Raw genomic sequence first — 25,183 nt, 5'->3', positions numbered from 1 at the left:
TGGAAGTTGTGCTGAAGAATCCCAGGAGAAATTAGTTTGATTTATGTTGAGTTTCCGGTGCAAATAAATTGCCAAGTTTAGAGGGAACTTCGGACGCACTGCAGACGCATAATTGATTATGCGAGCGGCGTACACACAATTGGTGGGCGGAGGCCGTCGGAGGGGGCGTGGCAGCCGGGTTGGGGGGCCCAAGGAGGACAGGAGTTTAGCGATGACTGTACATTGTTAATGGTGAGTGGGCGAGGGGCTTATTACTAGACAAGCTAGTCGTCAATTTGACACCCGATTGTTTGGGATTTTCAATGCCCCATTTCAAAAGGATTTGTAAATTCCATCCACAAGTAAATTGGGGTGCCACTAAAATCTCTCCTATTTCATCGAAATTTTTTAAAGGATAATTCCATAAAAGGGTTCTTTAGCGATTTCACACAATTTTGCAATCAAGGATACCAAAAATATTTTACCAAATTAAATAGTAAAGTTTTTTTGGCAATATTTTATAGGGGAAAAAATCTCAAAAGCTCAGTCACTGAAAAACACACTTTCACATTTGTTTTCCACTATTTTTAAAGCCAAAGTAAAAACTTGGTCACTTACTTATGTAACATACAGTTTTTATTGCCAACACAATGTATTTATTTCATTTTCGTTGCTATTCACAAATCTTGGTGGCCCAAACAACATCAATAACTATACATTTGTTATTCATTGAAACATCTGTTAAAAAGCAAAGCAGGAGGAGTAAATCATACTTGTTTTTCCCGCTCACTTTTTCTCTCTTTGCCATTCAGTTTTATCGTTACCTGTTTGTTTAATAAACTTTTGTGCGATGCATTCGCAACTAAAGTACTTAAACATTTTTTTTATTGCCGGACTTTGTCAGTTCAAATTGTTGCCCGTTTGCTAAGCGGAGTGAGAGAGATAAAAACAATGCGAGTGAAAGAGAGATAAACAGAGCGTTGGAAAGAGAGGGACATATGGGTGGAAAGTTTGTCGCATCCAAAGTTTTTGTTCGCAAATTGCAGTTTACTTGCTGCTTACTGCAACATCATAACTGCGGGCTAAAAGGGGGGCAGAGCATTATGTGGGCGTGGCTGAAATGCAAAATTCTCCAGTCGGTTCGAGGGTTTATTGCACTTGGCTTGGGTCGGCCGGTTGAAATGATTCTAGCAACTGAGCATTGAGAACTGCGAGGTGCACCGAAAAATATAGTTGTTTGAGGTTTATTGGAGAGGCTGTTCAGTTTATTTTTAGTGTTTAGTGTAAGCGTGATTAACTGTGAATACAAAATATTTTATATTTATTGATATAGTGATCCTACGACTATACATAGTTTAATTTGACTAAGTATATTGTAGCTAGGTATAAAAATTATAAGGATAATACATTAATTTTTAAAACTCTTAAAACAACAAGTTTGATTATAAATTTTGAATTTGATTTTATAATCGCAAACTGATATTAAATTTTTGTTCAGTGTAAGTGCGCCGTTAGCTTTGTGCACTGCAAGTTTGCTTTGACACTTTGACATTGACAATGATGTATGTGCTTGCTTTGTTTGAGTGTGCGGGTGTTAGTCAAGGGGGCGTGTTTTTGGGCGGGTGTGGGTGTGACTAAGCTTTGTCATTAAATATCGATTTGTTAGCTATGCTGCGCCATTTAATAGTTCCGTCTTAAAGTCAATGATTTCATCCGAGCTTCAAAAACTCCAAAGTGATTGCTGACTTAAAAAAAAGGATACCATATTGCTTAAACCGTATTTATTGCACTCGCTTTTGATGCCTTTTCAATTGCTTTTTTGGAGCACACTTTTCCGCAGTTTTATTAGTGCGAAATTTATGGGGGCAGTGAAACGAAAATTGCCAACGAATTCCATTCATTTGTCATGCTGTTTTATCGCCAACCGATGAAATGTTGAGGAACAGTAACAACCATAAACAATTTCAACGGTCTACAAAAAAATGGTTGATGGCTAAATAAATTTGGTGTTTGCGTCGATTGAATTGAGCCATTTTCCTGGTTGTGATTTGGCTAAAAGATCTATGTAAATGTGAGTAGATTGTGTTTGACTAATTTCCGATTGGCACTCACTGTCTCTCAGGGGAAATGCAATCATAATTCCGCCTAAATTATTCAGAGCTCCTCGAATGTTTGCTAAATTCGTGCATATTATCCATGACCGTTTTCGGCGGAGGATGAAGCGCTCAATTTGCTGTTTACCAGGGGCGATTTTAATTGTTTTATTTTAACATTTAAAACCAATTTATATTTATGAAATTTTGTAAATTGGCAATGTCATAAAACGCACACATATTCAGGCACTCGTGCCCTCAGGTCGTATTCGCAACATATCCCATTTAGCGTGACATGCTTTCCCTTCTCCGTTTCCGTTTTCCGCTCACTCACTCCACTGCTTGGGAATTTCGCATTTCCCATTTCCCAGTTGCCATTTGTGGCCCGCTGCCTTGTTATGCGGTAATTAAAACGACTCTTGGCCCATCTCCTCTGCGTTTTTGGACAGCTTTTTACTGCCACTCAGTCGATGCGTCGTATGCGTAATGTCTGGCTAAATTATTAATTTACTATGGCCCCAATGAGTGTTGTTAATTAATTTGCATGCATATACAGTGAAATCGAGACTGGGAGGTGTTGTGGAGTCCATTTGAGGCTTCTGGAATGAGTGGCAATAATATGTTGAGCCGCCTCATTGAATCGCTTCAAATGCTCGCCAGCAAATCTCATTACCATCGACTGTATGACGATGTGGTATGTTAATTAATACAAAATAAATATGGAAAGGCAGGAGAAAAATCGTTATGAAATTTTTGTTCCCTTCCCAATTCATTTTTGTTTGAGTGTTTTAAAGAAAATGTAAATACACTACATTGTTTTGTTGTCCTTATTTTCTCTACAAAACATAAATATAAATAAATTATCTATTGATCTTAATCTCGAAAGCTTTTAAAGACAAAGAGTTAATTTTAAATCATTAATTTCGTTTTTGCATAAACTGCATTCCATATATTATACTCCTAGCTTCTCTTCCGAAGCCAAATTATTAATAACGTCATGTTTGCAAGGTGCACGACTTAGCTGTTCCCTTGTTGCCTTTTGGCAAATTGTTTGCAATGAGGCAACGAGGCGTGTAATTAATATTAGCCGGAAAAACCCCCAGCCCATTCTGCCGCCTCCTTTGTCTCAATAAAAATTCACAGGAGGGTAGAGCAAACAAAAACATATAATAAAAACAGTAAACATTTAATTGCCTGACAAATATTTGCCCTTCGCCCCACCAGCAAACGGGTTTAGGGCCAAGTTTCGAGAGCTCGGCAAATAGGCGCTGATGAAAAACTTTAATAGCAAAACTTCCCCATTTGGCTTATGCTTTCATTTCTCCTCCTCCCAGCTTCTGCTTGCCATTTCTCTTATGCCATTTCTCCGTTGGCGCTCCGACTTTTCTCTTATGCATTATCGGCATACGCTGCTCATATAACTTCGCTCGACGGCTGCCGTTGAAAGTTTTGCGCAGCTTGACAAAATTTTCAGAGCCCTGCGATGGCCGCATATACTATATGCAAAAATCTTAAACGAAGTATCGATTTTGCCGCCAGCTAAAAATTATTTACAAGCGAATGAACTTTTAAAGGAGGCAACTCCATTTGAGTGGGTTGTCTGCGGTTGAGTTTTGTTTGTCTGCCAGCTCGGCAGTCCTTTGCCAATGCCCGGAAGGATCACTACAAGGGACATCTCTTGGCGGGCTTTGATATAGGCAGATAAACAAAGTTTTGCCCATTTGGTGACTTGCAAAAAAAAAATGATTTACATACTAAGTACACAAAATAAAGCTGGAAATAGACTTTAAAGATATTTAATTTTACAAAAGTAATTGATAAATAGATAAATAGAATAGATTTACTAATTCAAATATATATTTTTTTCGCGGTTCTTATCAGTTGTTGTTATCGATAAGTAATAATCGATCGCCATGCCGATCGATCAAGGTAACATCGTGCCCGATTGTTGGTATTCATCGCATAAAAATACTAGCGATATTTAGATCTGACAGTGTTGCGAGATCAGCTGTTTTCCCGTTAGATTTGGATGTCTTTCAGCTATTAAAGTAATTAAGAGAAATTATGTTAATGGTTTATTTGATATAATTTGTTTGGTGTAGTATTATTACACAACAAAACAACAAAAGAAATAAAAATATGTGCTTTCTATTCCATCGATAATTATCAAATAGTTATTGAATGCAAATTTAATAACCAAATATAAAGCAAGCTGCATCGTACAAAAGCACTCAAGCGCTTCGTGACGTTTCAGCTTTTTTAAAGCTTTTCTCGCCCTGCGTAATGTAGCTTTTTTCTGTACCGCTAGAAACAGCTTTTTTTCTGCCAGCAAACTGGCAACACTGGCGTCAGGCGTCTCTACGCGCATTGTTATTGTCATCACTATTGCATTGACATTGTTGCTGTGCGCTGCGTTTTAATTATTTTTCATTGCGTTTGTTGCTGTTTAATTGGGTAAGAAATGAAAATTTACAAACAGAAACTGCGCGACGTGTGGCTGCAAATGGAGGAGTTCCGGGCGTGGTTGCGACGGGATCCGGACGACTCCTACCGAGCGCACTGCCGCTTCTGCAAGTGCTGCGTTAACACCAAAATCAGCGATTTGCGTGCCCATGCGGCGACCAAGAAGCACATGAAGCACCTGGACCTGAAGACCTCCAATCTGGTAAGTGGTACGTTATATTGTTAAAATCCCTTGTTAACCGGAAATTACCACACCAGCAAAAGAATACAGACGAAATGCACAGGTCTCCGGCCAGCAGTTCCAGCGCCACTCCGTACAAAGTTAAAGTGAAGGCCCAGCCCAAAACTGCCACGGTAAAGAAGGAGAAGATCAGGGCCTCGGACCAGTCAGTGGACTACGAGCAGATCATCGAGAACCTGGCCCTGTACGAACCGGAGCAGGTGATGTTCTCCAGTTGCTCCTTGACCGGCGGCGGCGGTGAGCAACGGTTGGATGACGAGGTCGAAGGCGAGGGCGAGGTGTCCAACATTAGCATCATTGACGAGGACATGGTCAACAAGGCGGTGGCCAATGCCCTTCGCAACCAAAAGGACACATCGCAGATCTTCGGCGACTTTGTGGCCGACCGACTCCGTCAGTTGAACGCCGACGCCTCCGAATTCGCCAAGGACAAAATCATGAAGGTAATTCTGGAAGCCGCTTCCATCGATCGGGCCCCCACCTACAATTAATACGAAACGCATATATAATTAGATTTTAATATTGACTAGAGTTTGAATAAAACATGAATTGTACAATTATGATATATTGAACTTGCCATGTGTTAAAGTTATTCAGTTCGAAGTGTTCAAAAGGTAAGAGCCAGTTCCACACCCATTATTTAATTTTTGTGGTAACTGATTAATAGTAATAATAAATTCAAAAAATAGTTTTCAGTAGAATTTATATATATTGTGGCAGCTGAGCCCAAAACTAATCTGTTTAAGGGATTAATAATAAAAGTTTCTGAGTTTTAACGAATTAAATCCGTCTTAAAGTACAGTTTGAATTAATAAATGTAGTAACAGCAAGTTCTAACAAATATTGCATCATTTTTTAAAAAGAAATTTTCCCTAAAGGATTGATAAACCGCGCATCTATTAAAATACAAATGCAAAATTGTTTTAAGAGATTTCAGCTCATGTATTAACATTAAATAATATGAGAAAACTTTAAGCAGGCAAAATGGAATATAAATATAAATTGCGAAAAGTTTTAGGCAGGTTCATTGGCCATGCATTAGTTATTTAACAATTCAGCATTTGGCCCTTTTCGCTTTAAGCATTAATCTCGCTTGCATTTTTCTTTTAGCCTATTTCTCTTGGCGCGGATCAAAGTTTTACTAGAAAGTAATTTAAACTTTTGCTTTTACTCTCCTACTGCCTGGTTACACTTTTACATTTTCTATTCAGCTCGAAGTGAGGCGTTCGTTCCACTCAATAAACGCCAGACGCAAATTTTGTTTAACACTTTTTGCCTATTGGCGTTGTAAAATAAGAATAAAATGCTAAAAATTTCTAAAAGTCAGGGTGGGTTTCGATTGTCTTTTGCATAAGCTGCTTAGGTGCTTACTTTGATTTCTGTGTTTTTCCGATTTTCCCGTCATTCGAGAACTTTATGTGCCGAGCTGTAAACTCGAGTTTTATTTGATGTTAGTAAATAATAGCAATGGCACAATGCCAATGAAAATCTGCTTACATTTTTTATGCCCGACTATTTCAAATTTGATTGCCAGACAAGCATTCGGTTGCCCTCTCGTGTTCAATAATTAAACGACTTTACCTGGTGGTCGTCGGCCAAAGGTAAAAGACATAGACATAAATCAAGCTGCCATAACTTCCTGCAAATATCGAAAGTCCATTAACAGTAAAACATTTTAGCATCTAGCTTGGATGGCTGTTGGGTCCACACAGAAAAATTGGGTGTACAAATGGATATTTTTTTAAATTAAAAAAAATGGTCTATGTTTGACCTTTTTAAAAAAATTGATTTATAATATAAATCTTAAAGGTTGTATCCTATCAAAAATGTACAAACGATCTTATCATTAAAATTAAATCATTTTAGTTAATACTTATTACTTTCGATATAATTAATCAAAATTTGGAGTTGATGCATCAAGCTGGGTAAATTGGTGTCAATATGAACATAGTCCCGGTGTCTTAATATAGGACTCTATGTGAACCTATTTTCGTTCTGTGCCGCTTTACCCTTTCCCATTGTTTAGTTTTATTTTTGGCAACGGATAGTGGGATGGTGGGGCGTTCAGGTACACTTCCTGTCTGCATCTGATAAGTGCCTTCGAAAAACAGGTTTAATTAAAATACACACCCATTTGGCGCTTAGACGTCGGTGGCCATCGATGGGCTTGTTGATTTTTCAGCACAATCGAGGCGTGAGCATAAACAAATACAAATACAAGTGCGACAGGCGCACCCCCTTAATTTTCCCAACCCCTTTAGTAGTTTTCCTATTGGCAGTGGCGTTGTTGTTGCTTCTTGTTTGCTCTGACATGTTGCTCAAATTGCAGATGTGTGTGTGCGAGTGCTGATATTTGTGTTTATATTTGCCAAAGGATATTATTAATGCGCTACGTTTTGGCGGCAGCTTATGCAATCGATGAAATTAGTAAATTCTAACTTAGAGAAAACATTAGAGACTTTCAATAGAGGGTTCAATAATAAGTGTTTTTTATAAATTTCCAACTATGAGCTCGTATTTATTCCGAACGCACCCGATATCCTAACCAATCCTGGATTTGTCTGATGAAAATTATCTAAATTTGTTTCTACAATACTACGTTTGAACTTTGATCTTTCGAAATGAGCCCTGACCCTTTGATCCCCATTAATTTTTGTATTTCTAAGGGCTTTTAATTGGCAAAAACTCCTTGATAATCTTAAGATTCTTCTGCATTCCAACATGTCCTTTGAAAAGGACCACTAAGAGCCAATAGGCAGGAAATATTGGTCTAATTGACTCTCCGCCCTTTGATGACAAACTAAAAATCCATTTTCATTAACGTTCTCTTCCCACTGTTGTGTGAAAATCGGGGTGAAAAGGACCCAAGTATCCTGGGTAGGCGGATTGATGTGTTTGGTACAGTTGTCGTCTGCTTCGACATGTTCCAGTTTATTTTTATGTCATTTCAGCAATCCTGGGCCGTGGGAAGGGACTCGACGTTCGGGCCTCGCAGATTAACAGATTATGATCTGACATGAGTTGAAATGTTGTTAGAAAACTTCATTAGCAACATGTGTGTGCCCTAGATGTGCGAGCTATAGTATGTGCGTCGATCCTTGTTGCGCTTCGGTGCGCAATTAAAGCAATAAAAGTGTGGACGACTGCACACTGAATGGCCATGGGCATGGCCGGCTTCAGCTCATCCAATCCAGGGCATCAATTCGGACTGGACCCTCTGTGGCCCATTTTCCTCACCCCGTGCTTCATTCCCCACAAGCTCAGGAACTCAAAATAAAAAAAAAATTGTCGAGTGGATACAGGGCAAAAATAATTGAGAATGGAATTTTGTTTTTGCACGGCAACTTAAAGTTAACTATGTAAATGCCCTAAAAAATTCAATATGAATTTAAGTTCACATTTATAAAATATGATTTTCTTTATATGTAAGTATTAAATTATCATTTATTTCATTACAATTAGGGTACAAAATTTTTAACTAGCATTAACTAAGATTTTTGGATTTAAGATTTATGTAAATTATTTACATATATTTCCATTACAAATTTTATAAACGTAAAAAATGTAATTCTGATAAAGAGTATTTAAAGTATTTGACTCCATGTTTCCTTTTCAAGTTTTCTTTTTTAATTCCCATTCGAATTGGTTGGGTTTAATTCAGTTGTTGTTGTGGCAACTCTTGGGCACTCTGATTGTGCCACGCCCCCATTCACTGTCCCCTTGTCACCGCCCACTCGCTAATCCCCACTTTGGATGGCCGAAAGCCTATTTGAAACTTTATTTAATGCAATTTTCGTTTAAAAATGTATGTGTTTGCTTAATGGATAGCGTATTTAGTAGATTTCGGGCAACTGAACCACTATAATAGGAATTAGAAATTAATTTCTGACCGTGTGGCGAGTATAAGCAAATACGTTGATGCGGTACAGTCCAGAGAGCGGAAATCATCGCTGCGAAGGATTTTCCTCCGCATTTCCAGAGCCGCATTGCACTCTATTAAATGCACTCGGACAGCGAATGAATGATGTTATATAAGGACAATGGGTGAGAGAGAGAGACAGAGAGGTTGATAGTGGGGGAAAAGAGACAGATAGACGGACAGAGACCAAGTGCGGTCACACTGTAAATTAAATATAAAATGTCCTGCGGACTGTCGCTCTTTATGCCATGCGGCTGGCCAACAACGATGTCGACATTGGTCAGCATTGCAGACCGGGGCACAAGTTTCCATTTCTCCACATTTTCGAAATGCTTTTCCCGATTCTGGGAGGTGGGTGGGGGTTGGGGTCAACTAAAATGCAAAACAAAGGGAAAAGTTGACACACCAAAAAAATAGAAATGATAAAACCGAAACAAAACTTTAAGTATGCGGATGCAACCGTCGGCGAAAAGGAGCAGGAAAGTGCTGGGAAAAAAGGGATATTCCGAAGCACATACAAGTCGACTCACTTTGCCCATCAACAATTTCAAGTGCACTCCTGTTTTGTTCTGCTTTTTGCCTTTCATGTTATAGTACATAACATAGAAAAACTACAACAGCAGGGGCAAGGACAAAAAACCCATACAAATGGTGTCCTGGCGACCATTTAAACTAATAGGATTAAATTAAGTTATTACGGAATATAATTCTTGTTGTTATGTGACTAAATTGATTATTTGATTTCAATTGGAATAACAATTTCACTCTCGGTTAATATAAAATTACATAAATGAAATTATACACATTTTAATATTTGATTGGTTATAATGTATAAAGTTAAAATCATAATTTCTAATTTATAATTCAAGAGAAACCTAGCATAAGAATATTAACTGTCTAATTTTAAATGATAGTAGCGAAACATTTTAAGTCAAATAAAATAAAAGATTGTAACTTTTTTACTGAGCAAATTTATTTTCTCTGGGTTTTAAAGAAATATTTATCATTATAATGCAATTCACCATTTTGTCTGGTGTGCGACGAGGAATTCGCTTGATGTTTTTTGATGAAAATAATTGTAACATACTTTTCCCAACGAGCAGTCGCAAAGGCCACGGTCACGTTGGCCCAACTAGACAACATGGCGTATACGTAGTCCGGACCACCAGCCACGCTACTGTTGGTGGCCCGGCTCTTGAGACGGCTTCCGCTCGACTGCATATCATTTGAATGTGAAATATAATTTGCTTTATTATATGCACTCACTCGTCACAAATTGGCCGGCACAACAATAAAAACGTGCTGCGAGCGAAGGAGTCCACCGGCGGAAGACCAACGGAAAGGAATGCGTCTGGGGGAAAGTGCAGGAGTCGGATTTGATTGCAAGCTCCATGGCGTAGAAAGTAAAATGCCAAGTCACATATTAATATGCAGACGCCGTTGGCCGAGTCTCAACTTGGCCGTAAATCACCTGAGAAGCCGCAGAAACCCAGGAACTTGGAAACTCAGGAGCTCGGAAGCTCGGAAGCTCGGAACCACAGCTACGCAACAGCTGTTAATTTGCTACCAACTCCTCGTTTTGGCCGACGAACCGCCGCAAAAGTTCAAGTCAAAATGAAGATTTATTTGTCTGGCAGGCGGATGTAGTGGAGTCTCCATGATCACGTGTCTCATTGCAATTTCCGCAGCCGGATATTTGCCCAGTGCGAGTCGACAATGGAGAAGGAGTAGCAGTAGGAGTAAAAGGGGGGACTTGGATTCGCAGTCGGAGCCAACTTTGCTACTAATTTGTTGCACAAACTTCCACCTCACCCCATTTTCACTCAGACCCATCCCATCCCTTATCCACATTGGCAGATGCCCGAGTGCCAAGACTCGATTTTAATGGCACTTGAACTATGGTCTGCTCGAAGGCCTGAAACACTGAAACCCATTTTTTGTTCAAGTACATGATATGTGGGCAGCTAGAGATGAGCGCAAAACATGACTTTAAAATTGGTAAAATTTTTTCTGATTTAACTCATTACTGATTTAACGCATACATTTTAAGTTAAGCCACTAATACCCAATTAAACCAGTTCGAGTTATAGAAATTCGCCTGAGAAAAAAAATCCACAGTAGGAAATGGTACAGATTTATATTACCTGTTTCCCTGTTTATTGCTTTCTATGAATTGAAAGTGGATTTTTATTGTGGGGTAAGAGCACTTAATGGAAATTATTTTTTAAGAAGTGTGCTTTAATTGTCCTGGTTCCCTCTGTGTGTTTATTGTAGCTCACGCATTTCTTCCATCTCTAGTTCCACTATTTATGATATCTGGACGCATTCTACGAGTATCCCTGTCCAACTGGCCGGCACCCACTCCATTTATCCGACTCGCTCGTGCTTCATCATTCACATGTCTGTCTGGCGGCTTATGTTTTGTGTTAATGAACAAGTCCAGGGCTGCAAACGGAGCTGTCTAGCATCTGTCTGATGCTCCGACTCCGTACAGCGGACTACGGGGTACGGACTACGGGCTACGGGCTACGGACTACGGACTCCGGTTCGGCAGGGTCGTGTCTATTACGTACTAAATTATTGTGTGTCCATGTCCGGCCTGCCTAGCTCTTTCGCCCCATATACATATGTCCCACTCCCTTCGGCTGGCTGTCAATTTGAGGATTCTGACGGACGGACAAACGGACGGACAAACGGACGGACAAACGGACAGTCATAGGCGACTTTTGACAGTCGCTGGCTGTGTTTGTCTGGTTGCCAAAAGTACGTGAGTGGTTCGTTTTAATTACGAATGACGGCGTACGAATTGAGTGTTGTCTTCTGAATTTTTAAAGCCCTCCAGAGTCAAAAGTAGATGGGAAATTGCTTACTGCGAATGCTTACCCCCAAATGCAGTCATAAATCTGTTTGCTTATCTGCCCAACGAGCTGAGTTGCGGGTTGCTTGCAATTTACGTTCCGGTTTTCCACGTCAGTTAACTAACGACAAAGGCAAATGCGCTTTAAACAAGGCCGCGAATCTTACTTTACTTTAAACAAGGACTATGTTGTAATTTTCATTGTTTTATACTGAAATGTTGGCATAATGAATGTTGATATTAACTGTTGTTTAAATATTATTTAACATGTTTGTCCTTGACTTGCTTATAATCAGTGCTAAAGCAATCAAAATAAAAATAAGCAATGAGTTCATGGGATTGATTGTAAGACCCTAGGGGTTTAGGAGCTTCCCAATATCTTCTGTTAGAAAAAGCGATTTAAATGAATATCATAATTTCAAACTTAATTGGAAATAAAGAAGGGCATGAAAATTAAAGCTGTGCGCCATTTAATGTTTATTTAAAAAGACTTAAAATTTGACATCCTTTTGTAGCCACGTCAAAAATGAGAAAAGGATTTGAAATTTAATGAACTTTTGTGCGACCTTTTTGCTTTTTTTTTACGCACGCTTGGCTGCACATAAAAGAGCTGCAAAAAAAAGAAAATTTGCGTGGCTCATTTGCAGGAGACATTCTTCAAGGGCAATATATACACGAATATGTAAAAATACATTTTCTTATGTATATTTTGATGTGTGGCGGCAAAAGGGCGTGAAATACGCCCAAAAGGAGGACCAAAAAGGAGATAAAGGAGCAGAGGAGAAGAGGAAGGGGGGATAGGCACTTTGCATAAAGTGTCATGCGTGAGCCGAAAAGGATCCGGCTAAGGTTTTATGTCAAATTGAAAGACAGGCCCAAAAAGCTCGACTGTCGATTTCAATGCCAAACAGCAACTAAAACCAGTGACACTCACACGCACATACACACACAAAGTTACGCCCACGCACACACACGCATTTTGCATAAATTATGCGGTTGTCTGTCGGTGTGGGCAGAGCTCAGAATGCATGACCCGTTGTCGTGTTTGCACTCAGGAAAATAATCAATTAATATTATGATTAATTGTGATTTTTAAAGTTATTGTTGTTTTAAATAAATACCATATTGAATATTAATTTGAAAGTTATAATGCTAACTAAAAGACATTATTTATAGATTTTAAATCCCAAGAATGAAATTATATATACAAATTATTTGGACTTATCAATCCGATTGGTCAAAGACTTACAATCATAAACATTTTCTTTATAATTTTTCTAATATTTTGAGAGAAGTCTCTTTATGCTTTGTAACATAATTTACAGATTATTCCATCTTAACTTACCCATGATATTTTTTCCGAGTGCATTGCCTCCTGCATTGAATCGCCATGGCAACAGGAATCGGGCTCTAAATAATTTAGCAACCAGAGCGGACAATAAAATTCGAGCCCAAATGTCATACGCATGCATTTGCATATGATTTAGCCCGGGCCGGGAACAGGATCCGTATCCGAATCGGAATCGGAATCGGAATCGGTATCCGAATCAGAATCAGAATCAGAGCCAGGAGTAGGCGGGAACATGACTATCAGTAGAGAGCGGCATGCAACTGCAGTGGCAAGCACACTTCCCACCCCAAAAACCCTTTTGTGAAATTGATGCCAGCGGCAAATCATCTTTGTCCCTGTGTGTTTGCCTGTGCTGTGTGCAAGGATACATTTATAGCATAATTTGTAAATGTTCACTGGATATACAAACACACACCCTAACATGGGCTCAAAGTGCGTTATATGCAAATGTGAGTGCAATTTGTATGGAATATTGCATTGGCAACTTTCGGGCTGCGGCTGCTCGTGTGTAATTTGTTTAGAAATTATATTTGATGATTTGCAAATTTGTTCACATGGTTGGGTAGCTGGAATCGGAATGGGGGAATGGGGATCGCAATTGCTTGGAGTCCTTCCATTGTCCTGGCACTTTAACCTGCAGGAGTGTTCATTAGCCCGGTCAGCAGATGTTGCCATTCAGCAGGAGCAGACAACGGCAGCCAAGAGGCAAATTGCAGGAAAACTGTGAAATATAATGCAATTACAGCGCTGGTGTTTGTGCGTATTGTGTGTATTTACGCTTGTGGTCATGTTGATCCCTTTAAACAATAAACTATTTACGCACACACCCACGGCTGGCAGCCATAGAAACTGTGGTGTCTGTGATTAAAAACGATTTGTATTAATTGTTAAATTGATATCTGGACTAATTGCGATTATATGTGGTGTCAATAAAATGGTGAGTTGAAGCCTCTTCTTTAAAGCTTTTCCTTTCATCGATTTGAATTAGAGTACATTTAAGGTTTAAAATCATGAGACTGCACCACGCTTTTTAACAATACAAAACAATTTCAGAAATACAAACAATCTTCACAACTTTTTCTTAAGAAGTATACTCATTCTTAAAGTAATGTTTGGTTGTAAGTGCCAGTTAAAGGCAGAAAAATCAAGGAAAGATAACAAAACATACAATAGTGGCCACACAAAAAAACCTAATCAAATATATACAATAGGTTTAATTTTTAGCTTATTGCTGAATAAATATACAGATGTAAAAGACCAAATGTTCTCAAAAATAAAGTATAAAAAAGAAACAAACCAAAATTAAACATTGATGGCAATTAAAATTTAATATAGCTTATGTAAAACATTCAGATTGGGGGCTTTGATCTAATGATTCTGTAAATTGGTTGCCAAGGAAATACTCAGTCCTCTTGTCTAATGTTCACTATCTCTACTTACGAAAATGTGCTCTTCGTTTGGGTTCAGTTGTGCTAAGAGTCGGCGAAGCATCGGTTAAAAAATAGCATAATCATATGCCTTGCATTTATTTTCAATATTCTGACTACAAGATTTCTGTACTAATTATGAATTTTCTGTACTAATTATGTTTTGCAAACGCGAAAAACGCTTCGTAATTGGTACAGAAATCTTAAATCAGAATAGGTAAATTTACTACGATGCATGTTATTATGTTTTCTTTTGCTGTACTGTTTCTAAAGTAAGTGTTTGCCTAAATGTCTTTGTTTCGATTGGTTGGTTCACTGATTCATCTATTTCGCACATTTATAAGATCTTCAGGATCAAAAATGTATTGCCTAATATAGTGTCTTTCCCGTCGAGCTTATTATTGTGCAAGATTGAAAAATCTTTGAACCAACTAATCGGAATAAAAATATTAAGACAACATCAAGGTAAGCTGATTAAATATTAATTATATAAAATCCATATTAATTTTAACTTGTTTTAAATGAAATCCTAATTAAAAGGCTGATTTTATTTATAATATTAATTTTAGTACTGCACTAAACAAACGCTAAATTAAATTTTAATCTGTTTGTTGAAATCGGATTATTTATTTAATAGATAAACACTTTAAAACACGCGGGTAATTATAATAATTTATTTGAGTAATTAAAAACATATATATAGATGGAATCCAAATAAATGCAGAAAGACAATATGTTTACATGTTAATTTTCTAACAAAGTTTTTTTTTTTTTTGTAAATAATAATAATAGTAATTATTTTGCAACGAGATTGCAAAGAGATTGGGATAATTTAAACCACAATTTGTTCGGTTCAGAATACATACTCATTTTTACACATTTTGGAAAATTAATCAATAATTTGGCTGCATCTTTATTTCTTGTTGATTTCATTGCCTATACTCTGTATCCTAATTTATTCTCTCAAAGGATACCAACACCTAATACACATACCGATAGAATCGATGCATTAACATAGAACACGAATTTATGCAGCATGTGAGGTCAGAAATGTGTAGACATTTAGGATGCTTTGATGGGACGGTGCCCCCACTTTTGCTCCTAATTTCGCCGACATACGATGATACGAAAAATTCCGGTCTGTCTGCATATTTGATACTTTGATCATCTGAGGCGGGCGGAGGAGGAGAGGGCTGGTTTGGACAGACAAGAAAAGTGTAAGCGACGATGCCAATCAGTTGGTCCACAACAGCACACAGCAGCCACCTCATCATCCGATGCCCTGTCCTTTGGCAATGCTAATGTCCAGCACATCAGCGTTGTTATGTGGAGGTGACCGTCGACTCGCCCTCATCCAGAGTCTCATCTCCAGTTTCGCATGCAGTAATCTAATCATCATCGGGAGCATCATCCGCATACACATCCTCGTGTCCAGTGCAACATATTGACCGGCACTTGTTTGCTTTTTTATTATTGCTTTTATCCCCCCCGAATCTGTCCAATCTTTGGCTGCTGGTCTACCCATCTGTGGATAAATTTATGCACATTATTTGTCCTGCTTGGCATGTCGCGTTGATTTTTGCGCAATCCTTTTGCACATTTCCAAATGCCATTTGTATGCAAACTAACTGCGCTTTATGCCTCCATGGTCATCATGCCATCCTCATCCTCATCCTCATCCCAATCCTGGTGCCAATCCTCATCCAGCTCCTCATCATGACGATGATTTTGGACTTCAGCTGCCAAAGCAAGACATCAAAATGCAACAGGGTAAAAGAGAGTGCCAGGGAAATGGGGTAGAGTGAAAGGAGGTGGTGTGGCTTGGCTAGCGGGAGGGATTTGTGGATTTATGGCAATTCAGGATTTATCTCTATGTGGGAATCCGTACTCATGGCTGTGCATGTGGACCAATATAAATATGAGACGCCAATGCGACATTTTTAAATACCACTTGATTCGGTATAATAAATCTAATATTTGTTACTTTCTAGAAGAGATCATTTTAAAGCACTTTACTATTTTTCAATCTTTGCGGTTCATCTATTGAACTAACTGATATAAAAAGTAACCATTCATTTTTCCAATTAAAAACAGATTATATGTCGATTTATTTTGTAAAACTTAACAAATACCTTTTAATAAATGCGCATTCGATCGCAGTCAGTCGTAAAAATGAGATTTGTGTGGCTTGTCCTCCTCGGCAGTTTTCTTATTTGTCAAATGGTATGATGTTTTACTTAATTTTCATTTGGAGTAAATAAAAAATAAATTAACTTGCCCTCTAGACGGAGTCCCAGTTGGTTTACAAGCTCGTAAAAGCCGAGTGCGATGGAAATCCAGTGCGGGTGCAAAACGTTTCATGTCATGTGAAGGCGATCAATTGGAACATGGCGGTGGTGAACATGGATTGTTTTGTGGCTGTGCCTATATTGAACCCAACTGTGAGTTGTTGGTGTAAATTCTAAATGTAGTCTGATTTGCCACCCTTAACTTGCCAGATTCGGATGCAGCTTTTAAAGAAGGACTACAGCAACCAGTGGAAGCCATTCCTAGTTGACGTGACATTTACCATTTGCGAGGGAAAAAAGAACTTTTATCCCTATGGCGTTATATTTTGGAAGCTGGTAAAGCGTTTTACCAATGCCAACCACTCCTGTCCATATTCGGTATTGCTGCTGCAAAAGTTATTTCTTAAGTAAATGCCGATTATTCCTCTACTTTAGGGACACAAATTCGCAAGAGATGGATATTTGGATACTAGTCTACTTCCGCCGTTTCCTCAGGGTTTCTACAAAGTCAGTATTACATTCTCCGAAGTTATTTCTACCAACAGCGAATACTTAGGCACTGTGAATTTTTTCCTGGAAGCAATGGAACAGATAAAGAGGAAAAAAAATCCAGTGTCCAGAACGAACTAATTTGAAATATTTTGGTTTTTTTTAGCGCTTTCTATTGAAGTTAGCATAAATCAATCGTTAAGTTTTGCTCGATTCTCGCTGAAGTTATAAAATCATTTACTTTTCGTATGCATGTGTGTTCATTGAGATATCAGTTTGGATTCCTTTTTTTTTTTGTCGGATTTCCCACCGGTAAGTGTAAGACCATGAACGGCAGTAAATTAAAATACTTATATTCAAGGTCTTCGACTTTTCTGTGGGTAATTTGATATTCGACAAAATTATTAATTAATTTTTTATTAGATTCTCAGCACTCTTTCAGCAATAAATTTTCTGATTAAACATCGGTTGGTTTATTAAGCTTAATGACACACATGTTTGTAATTTATTTAATTCTGATTTTAAGCTTATTTGGGAAGTTCATGGTTTTGTTTGGAATAAATAGTTGAAATTTAAGAAACAGATGTGAAACCAACTCAAGATGCGTAATACATCATCATTGTTGCTGGCATTACTTTCAAATTAAATAACAATTTTCACCAGCTAATTTAAGGTAGATTTCTAGAAAATGTATTCTAACTGTTGTGCTGTGAACTATAATTTGTTTCCATTTCTCACCTGCAGTAGAGTTTGCTTTGGAACAAGATCCCTGAGAGCTGGCAGATGCACGGGTCCCCACCTCGTTGCAAATCTCTATCTTTTACGCATTTTTTAATGTGAATAATGATTGACGACCTTCTGTGTGAGTTTGTGCTTAGCGAAATGGGGAATTTGCATATTTGATTAATTTGTTTGGCATTTTGAGACCACTTTATATTCATGAATTTGCAAATTACACGGCGTCGTGACCGCCCTGGCATAAATGTGTTTTCGCATCGTTAAAAAGTTTGGAGAAACAGGTCTGTCAAATTGGTATTGGTAGTATGTCTTGGGCAGTTAAAAAAAAAAATGAAAACATGGGGGAAAAAGTGTGACTGACTTTCAGGCGATAAATGAAGGGAAACTTTTTCGATAATTGTTGGTAATTCTTGTGTGGCTGGGAAACAAGTTTTCGCCATTTTCTTGTACACTTTCCCATCTCTGTCTGTCAAATGTGCAACAGCTGCGGGCAAAGTTAAACAAATAATAAAGTTTTTAATTATAAGCAATGGCAGGCAGGGCAGAAAGTTTATTTTCTTGATCGTATCGGGGACTTTTCCCAACTTCCACGCCCCCCGGCAACTTTGTCATGTGTGTGCGGAAAATGGAAGTCAATGAAATTAGTACCAGCAGCACAACACACATATAGGAACAGGAAGTGTTAGTTCTGTGACATTTGCATGACCCCCTGCCAAGCCCCTTCCCACCGGCCACCGATCGCCCGCAGTGAAGTACGCAATAAAAAGTTGGCCAGAAACTTATTGGTTTGCCTGAAATAATCAAGAAGCGGAAACTCAAACAATTTGCGGTGCGACTGAAAGTGCAGCTCAAGGTTTATCCCGAAGATTCTCCCCTTTTCAGCAATTGGTCATTGACTTTGGGGCTTTTCGATGTGCGTGAGTGGAAAAGTTTTGGCCCCTCAAACAATGTTGCGCAATTCCAGGTACGGTTTTCATCAGTATATTGAGGGAAATGTAAAAGTTGGCAGACACATTTAGGTATGCCGCTGTGCACCACTTTGCCTAATTGTACCAGTAGTTTGTCATGCTTAAGTTGTTAATAATAAATTATGTATGTTCCGATTTAAGACTACCTTTACAGAAATAGAATACTTAACTCAAACATTTCCTTCCGGTAAAGTATAAAATTCTTGATCAGCAACAAACTAGTCTCTCATGGTTAAAGCTATCTGCATTAAACTTTTCAAAAAGATGTCATCCTGTTGCAGGGAGTATATAAGTTGGAACTAGCCGTATCGGACACTATATCATATAGCTTTCATTGTTCTTTAATATTTAGTGTGGCTTTATTATTATCATTTTATTTATTTATTGTTGTTACTAATTATTTCTTTGTACAATTGAAAAAAAATAAAACCACATTAATAAAGTTATAAAGAAGGTTTCCCTTGATAAGTTTTTTTATTTCAATCCTCAACAATTTTAAGAAATTTAATTTTAAAAATTGATATTTAATTTCAATGTAAATTATAAATATTGACAAATTATATTTGCAATAATTTGAAACAATTTAAAAAATAAAAAAAATGTGTTTTATGTACTTGACTGATCGAATTGAAAAAGGAAAACAAACCTCTTTCTTAAATTATTTATTTTCTTGATTTTCCTTTTGGGCTGCAATGTTCGCTACCCACTGGTCCCACTTTCTCTTCCATTTCCCCATGGCCTCGGCCTTTCCCTCATCCTTCAGGGAGCTGTATCGTATGGAGTTCTTGGCGGTGCGCTTGAGAAACTTCAGATCCGCGTTCATGGGTGCGATGCCCAGGAAGGCCATGTAGAAGTCGTGGGAAAGAGGAGCTGCTCGCCAGAATGCCGGGTTCCCAGAGGCGATCACCATGGGCACGTTTTCGGCGATCAGCGTGGCCGCCGGATGGTTGCGGTAGTCGGAGCCCAGTTGGAGCACCTGGTTGGACACAGGACACACCTCCAGGGCAATGTTAAGGTACTTGGCCAGCCGCATGAGGACCGGGTGCTTGGTGATCGTGTAGCCATGGCTGATCCGCTTGGTGCCCAGCACAATGGCGTCCAGCAGATTCTGGTCCACGTGCGACCCGTACCAGTTGGTCTGGCCGGCGTGGAAGTAGAAGTTGATGTGGTCGGGCAGCTTGAGCAGCTCCTCCGCGAACTGGCTCAGCGGGTGACCCACGTCCTCTTGACCCACCAGATCGAAGCCCACCACAAAGCCGGGAAACTCTTTCTAAAAAGGGCATTTTATTTCAAATTTTGAATGTATTTAATGTTTTTATAAATGCAGTGTTAATTTATTTTAGGCTAAAAGCAGCCATTAAATTAATTAATTTGTTGTATTTAAATTACATTAAATTAAATAATATTGACTTAAACGATCATCTCATCACCACTTTGAGATCAATAACATTAAATTATATGGGCTAGTCTCACCTTCATTTATGGCCATTTTAACAAATTTTTTAACAAACTACTAGCACTTTTAAAATTTATTTGTTTTAATTAAATAAATCCAAATATTTAAATCGAATAGGAACTATTTTAAATATTATGTTTATCACATTAATTTAAATTTGTAGTATTAAATCATGGAATATGCTTTTAATATGCATTGTATTTAATATTATGATTAATAATAATATAGGATTTTAAATTCAGTTTTTAGATATTCCATATTTACCCACAGTGTGGCTATCAGTGCTCTCAGGTATAACTTACATTCAGTTCAGTGCACTCCTTGACATGTTGACCCACCACTTCCGGTTGCACATGCCGAATTGGGGCATATATCAGCTTGGAGTCGATGAATCCCGGGTTCTCCTTCTTGAATTGCTCCAAAGTGTCCTTGTAGATCTGCACCGTTTGCCGCTTCGGCAGGAGGCTGCCATCGAGGCAGTAGAGCTGAGGCAGCACCGTTCTCACCTCCAAATACTGCACTCCGTCTGCGTAGAACTCCTTGAGGGCGTTGTAGTAGTAGTCGCCCCACAGAGGGGCGTACTGCAGCAGTCCATCCAGCAGGTCGAAGATGCCCATCATGTGGCGCCAGGCGTGGGCGTTGGTCGTGAAGCTGGCCAGTGGGTACATGCTGAACCGCACTAGCAGGTACTTCCTCAGGTTCCTCTCGCCACGCAACTCGCGCAGCTTTTCCATGGGCTGCCACTCGCCGCCCGCGTGTTGCACGTCCTTGGGCTTTTCCTTGGCGAATCGGAACGCTTCCACGCGGCAGCCGTCCTGGGTGGTGCAGACCCAAAGGTTCTCCCGGTAGGTCAGCTCGATCACCGACCTCAAGCTGCACATGGAGGTGTCGTGCACCTTGAGGGCGGCCCCCTTGGGCATTTTGCTTAGTATCTGGAAGAGCGGCGACTTCCGCACCGTGTGCAGCACCTGGAAGATGTGGTAACCCGGCACGAACTTCGAGGGGTCCATGATGCCCTTCGCGTACTCCCGCGTCTTCTCGCACATGATCAGCTCGTTGGCCGCATGCTCGGCCAGGGTCAACTGGATGTCGTTGCCCACTCCGGAGTAGCGCTCGAAGGAGTTGACGATCTCGCGCAGGATGCGATAGTCTTCGGGCGTACTCTGGCGCAGATTGGTGGAGCCCAGCATTTCAAGCACTGTCATTTCATCGGGGCTTTGGTGCATTAGGAGGGCGGCTGTGGGCGTGGCACGCTTTGTGAGGCGACCAAGGCGCCACTTCGGGCCCAACAGCATCGCCATCACCCCTGGCTTTCTTTATTTTATATTAAGAAAAAATAATATTTTACATTTTTGTTTGGAATTTGGAAGTCAAGACAGTAAAATCAAGCAAGAAAAACGTTAAATAGGTTAAAAAATATTGCAAATTCTATGGTCTTGTTTTATTCAAGTTTTAATTTAAAAAATTTGTTAGATTATGAACTAAAATTTAAATGTGTGCAATTTGCGAATCACACGAAAACGTTTAAATGTTTTTCTTAAGTTGCAACTAAAACAGGACTATGAAGTTAATTTAGAATTAACAAAAAGCTTTTGACATTTCTTTTCCTTTATTTGTGTAATTCTACAAGAAATTAATTAAAAATATATTATTATTTTTAGACATTACATTATTATTAGAGACTTTTTAACTAATTTTCTTACTGTATACTTTTTAAATTCTTATAAAATGTATTTCAACCACTAATTTATTACCATTTCGTTATTAATGAATTAAGTACCTTGATAGCTTACTGGTCAGCGCCAGTTGATTCTTTTAAGCAATTTGCATTGAGTTTCTTTGAAGGAGCTTACGATATGTATTCTTGGCGCTGTTTTTCCCGGCATCATCCGCTTGTCAATCGGGTCTCAACCCAAACGATTACAAGATGCCCAAGGGCCAACACACACACACATACACCCATTGACTGGCTAACACACACACACATAACCGTACACTGTTGCAAAGATTTATCTAACGAACTAAATGCAGGCAAACTGAACTCTGCGCCTCACTTGGTTACAGAATATATACAACATTCTGCTTAAGTGTTTTTTCAGCAGCATTACTTTGCTCTCACACAGATACTCGCACGTACACGTCCTTTTAGAACGGGTGTGTTGTGTGTGTGTGTTGTGCGTGTGTGTGTTGTGCGTGTGTGTGTGACTTGCCCTCGGGCCCATGAAACTTTTCAAGTGTTAACGAGTTTTGTTGCACACATGTGTCGATTGCATACGTAGTGCACTTAACTCGCAAACTTGAACGACATTTAAGCATTTTCCCCCAATTGTTGTTGCTGCTCCGTTTATTGTTGCTGTTGTTGTTGTTTAGGTTGTTGTTGTCACTTAGCAACAAAAACTACAAAGAGACTACAGGAGAACGAAAAGAGTTTGGCAAGTGGCAAACTGATATGCCTGTTGTTGTTTTGCCGGAGAGGGAAATTTGATTTTGTGCAAAAACAATTTGCATCTTAATTGTGTGCCACATGCCAAAAGCTGGAAAAGCAGCCGAAAAGGCTTGGGGGAAAAGTGGGAAAACTGATAAACACTAACTACAGTATTGGTTGCAAATTTGTCTTTAATTACTGTTGATTGTTTTCATTTTTGTTTGTTGCAGCTTACTAAAATTTCTTTGAGTTTATTATATTTGAATTTATTGCAATTCTAAATGTACATATACACATATGTTGGCCTAGATTTGCTAGAATTCATGACTGCCTGTCTGGAAAAAGGAGAAATAAACATATCAATATATAAACTGACGTGAATTCATTTTTGGGTGTTTGCTTTTTCTGTTGAACTATTTGTGTGCCAAAAAATTGTTTCACTTCAAAATTCTTTTAAATCTTCAAAGTGCTAAAAATAATATAAACTGTGTCTATGAAACCTGAGCTAACGTTACTTTTATTAAATATAATGGCAGCAGCTGATGGATGTTTAAGGCTGTGTTTCATCTTTGAAAGTAAATTAATATGAAAAATCAAGAAAATAAAGAATGACATCAAATCGAAGTTAACTCAAGATGAGAAGTTTGTCTCTATCACTCATCATTATGTGCCGGATATTAGCAAAGAATTTCATAAATGTTGGGCGCTCATTCTTTAGGAATACATTCTGTCCATTACCCACACACCCGCAGCGTTTCTGGCAATTCAAATCGAGCTGCGCTACTCAACCACAGCCGAAAATATGTTCATTTTCTACATCTGCAGCCCATATTCAGTTTTCCATTGTCTGACAGGACCACGCCCACCGCCCACCGCCCATCGCCTACCGCCCACAAAAACACTCATACGCCCCTTTGGAGGCGTCGTCGTAACATCTCTTTTTCCATCTTTTCTTTCCGCGCGTGCGTTTTTCTTTTTTCCTGCAGTTACAAATTATGCTCATATAAATTTTTATAAAACATTTCTGCCGTTGCCATTTTATTTTATGTTTCTTTTTGTTACAACTGCGTCTCACACCCAGCCCACACACATACACATACACATGCCAAGGGAAAAGTAGGCAACGAACGCCTTTTCAGTTCAGTTCCTTTCAGCTTGCCCAGTTTTTCCGTTGGGTCTGTCTGCTGCAAAAATGAAGAGCAATTCACACTTGAAAAGTTCCAACATGCGTTTTTAAGTTGCCCCAAACAACTATTATGCGGATCCTTCCCTTTTGCCACTAGAGTGTGATTTTTTCTTTTTTTTTTGGGCCAGCTGAACCTCTGAATATTAAGCGAAATGTGTGGGAATATGACGCAGTTCTCGGGACCATAAAAAAGGGTTCGGTGGGCCTTTTGTGCCTATTTATTTGCCTAAGCTGACTAATTTAATATGCATAAATGCCGGCACATGTTTCATAAATAGCATTTTAAAGCGGCACCCTGGCCGAAAACGGCTTCATTATCCAAACCCAACTCTGAACTAATGGTTCCCAGACCAAACCAAAAAGTTAATGTATTGCTATTAGTGCTCTTACTAGGTTTAGGCTTTACTTTTTGGAAATTCCTTATTTTTCAAAGCATTTATTGATTTTGCATATTAAGGGCTTAGAAGTTTACTAAACAGAAGAAAAATCAACTGTTACAAAAATCTCTAAATCTGTCTGCGAAAGAAAGTTTATTAAACTTAATCGTTTTCACAAATCTGCAGAAACATTTGTGCAAATGGATATGTCGACGAAATTTAAAACACACATGTAGGATTTATTCAATGGTCTTTTCCGATTTGCCTAAAATGTTTTTTCCGCAAAATATTTCTGGCATTAAAACAGCCGCTGATTGTGTGATGCATACATGTGTACATACACTTCCGGTTTGTGCAGTCGACGACAAATGTACTTCCGGTTGTGCAGCAGTTGCAAAAAACTGTTGCATGCTTTTGTGCGCACACCGAGATTTGCCAGCCAACAATGAACCCAAAATTAAATGTCATAATTAAACTGGCAGCCGTCATGGCAAATGGCAAATGGCAAATGGGAAAATGGCGAAAAAGCAACTGTGGTAGTCGGAAAATTGTCAAAACGCTGGCGATAAGCCGCAGTCTGACAGTTAGACGGCGGCCAGACAACAGCTGCTTAAACTCTTTGCCACACTGTGTGCATTACCCATTCCGGGAGTCCTGGAATCCACACCGCCATCAGTCCGCCACTGAGACAATGGACAACAGCCCCCCGGAGATCTCATCCCGACCTAGTAGTCGCCAGCTTGTGGCTGTCATTTTTATCTTTGGCCCATTGTCACTCGCACAATGGAGCCAGAAATTTGTGCCTTCATTATCATTTCGGCTACTACGTACTCCAGGTCCTCAAAATGTCCTCCTTTAAATTGATTTGTCTTCTCGCTCAGCACGTAGTCTCCCCTCTCCACTCTCACTCGCACTCCAGCAGGCAA

At 39.0% G+C, this 25,183-nt stretch overlaps 3 protein-coding genes across 4 annotated transcripts; 2 read left to right on the top strand and 1 right to left on the bottom strand.

Moving 5' to 3' along the window:
• The first annotated feature begins 4,421 nt into the window (after nt 1-4,421).
• Nucleotides 4,422-5,348, top strand: LOC128254659 (uncharacterized). Of its 2 annotated transcripts, none has more exons than XM_052983860.1 (2): nt 4,422-4,737; nt 4,794-5,348. In XM_052983860.1, exons 1-2 carry the CDS (start codon nt 4,534-4,536, stop codon nt 5,265-5,267), a joined length of 678 nt encoding a protein of 225 aa, XP_052839820.1. In that variant the 5' UTR covers nt 4,422-4,533; the 3' UTR covers nt 5,268-5,348. The 2 variants fall into 2 exon arrangements, with proteins under 2 accessions (XP_052839820.1, XP_052839821.1); XM_052983861.1 differs by having other exon boundaries at nt 4,667-4,741; nt 4,800-5,348.
• An 11,154-nt stretch (nt 5,349-16,502) lies between these two features.
• Nucleotides 16,503-17,248, top strand: LOC128254982 (uncharacterized). Its single transcript, XM_052984378.1, has 4 exons — nt 16,503-16,553; nt 16,616-16,771; nt 16,829-16,996; nt 17,054-17,248. Exons 1-4 carry the CDS (start codon nt 16,503-16,505, stop codon nt 17,246-17,248), a joined length of 570 nt encoding a protein of 189 aa, XP_052840338.1.
• Nucleotides 17,249-19,422: 2,174 nt separating this feature from the next.
• On the bottom strand, nt 19,423-21,618 carry LOC128254655 (adenosine deaminase 2). The gene is made up of 2 exons (XM_052983855.1): nt 20,572-21,618; nt 19,423-20,083 (listed from the first exon to the last, which is right to left on the bottom strand). The coding sequence occupies exons 1-2, from the start codon at nt 21,568-21,570 to the stop codon at nt 19,472-19,474; spliced, it is 1,611 nt and encodes a 536-aa protein (XP_052839815.1). The 5' UTR covers nt 21,571-21,618; the 3' UTR covers nt 19,423-19,471.
• Between the last annotated feature and the right edge of the window lie 3,565 nt (nt 21,619-25,183).

The sequence above is a fragment of the Drosophila gunungcola genome (genome assembly GCF_025200985.1).
Source record: "Drosophila gunungcola strain Sukarami chromosome 2R unlocalized genomic scaffold, Dgunungcola_SK_2 000006F, whole genome shotgun sequence".
Taxonomy (NCBI): domain Eukaryota; kingdom Metazoa; phylum Arthropoda; class Insecta; order Diptera; family Drosophilidae; genus Drosophila; species Drosophila gunungcola.
This window is presented reverse-complemented; position numbering and strand designations above follow the sequence as displayed.

Coding starts and splice junctions, on each gene's coding strand:
- LOC128254659 (XM_052983860.1), top strand. CDS start 4,534: ATGAAAATTTACAAACAGAAACTGCGCGACGTGTGGCTGCAAATGGAG. Junction 4,738..4,793: donor ACCTGAAGACCTCCAATCTG/GTAAGTGGTACG, acceptor TTACCACACCAG/CAAAAGAATACAGACGAAAT.
- LOC128254982 (XM_052984378.1), top strand. CDS start 16,503: ATGAGATTTGTGTGGCTTGTCCTCCTCGGCAGTTTTCTTATTTGTCAA. Junction 16,554..16,615: donor GTTTTCTTATTTGTCAAATG/GTATGATGTTTT, acceptor CTTGCCCTCTAG/ACGGAGTCCCAGTTGGTTTA. Junction 16,772..16,828: donor TGCCTATATTGAACCCAACT/GTGAGTTGTTGG, acceptor TTAACTTGCCAG/ATTCGGATGCAGCTTTTAAA.
- LOC128254655 (XM_052983855.1), bottom strand. CDS start 21,570: ATGGCGATGCTGTTGGGCCCGAAGTGGCGCCTTGGTCGCCTCACAAAG. Junction 20,084..20,571: donor AGGAGTGCACTGAACTGAAT/GTAAGTTATACC, acceptor TGCCCTTTTTAG/AAAGAGTTTCCCGGCTTTGT.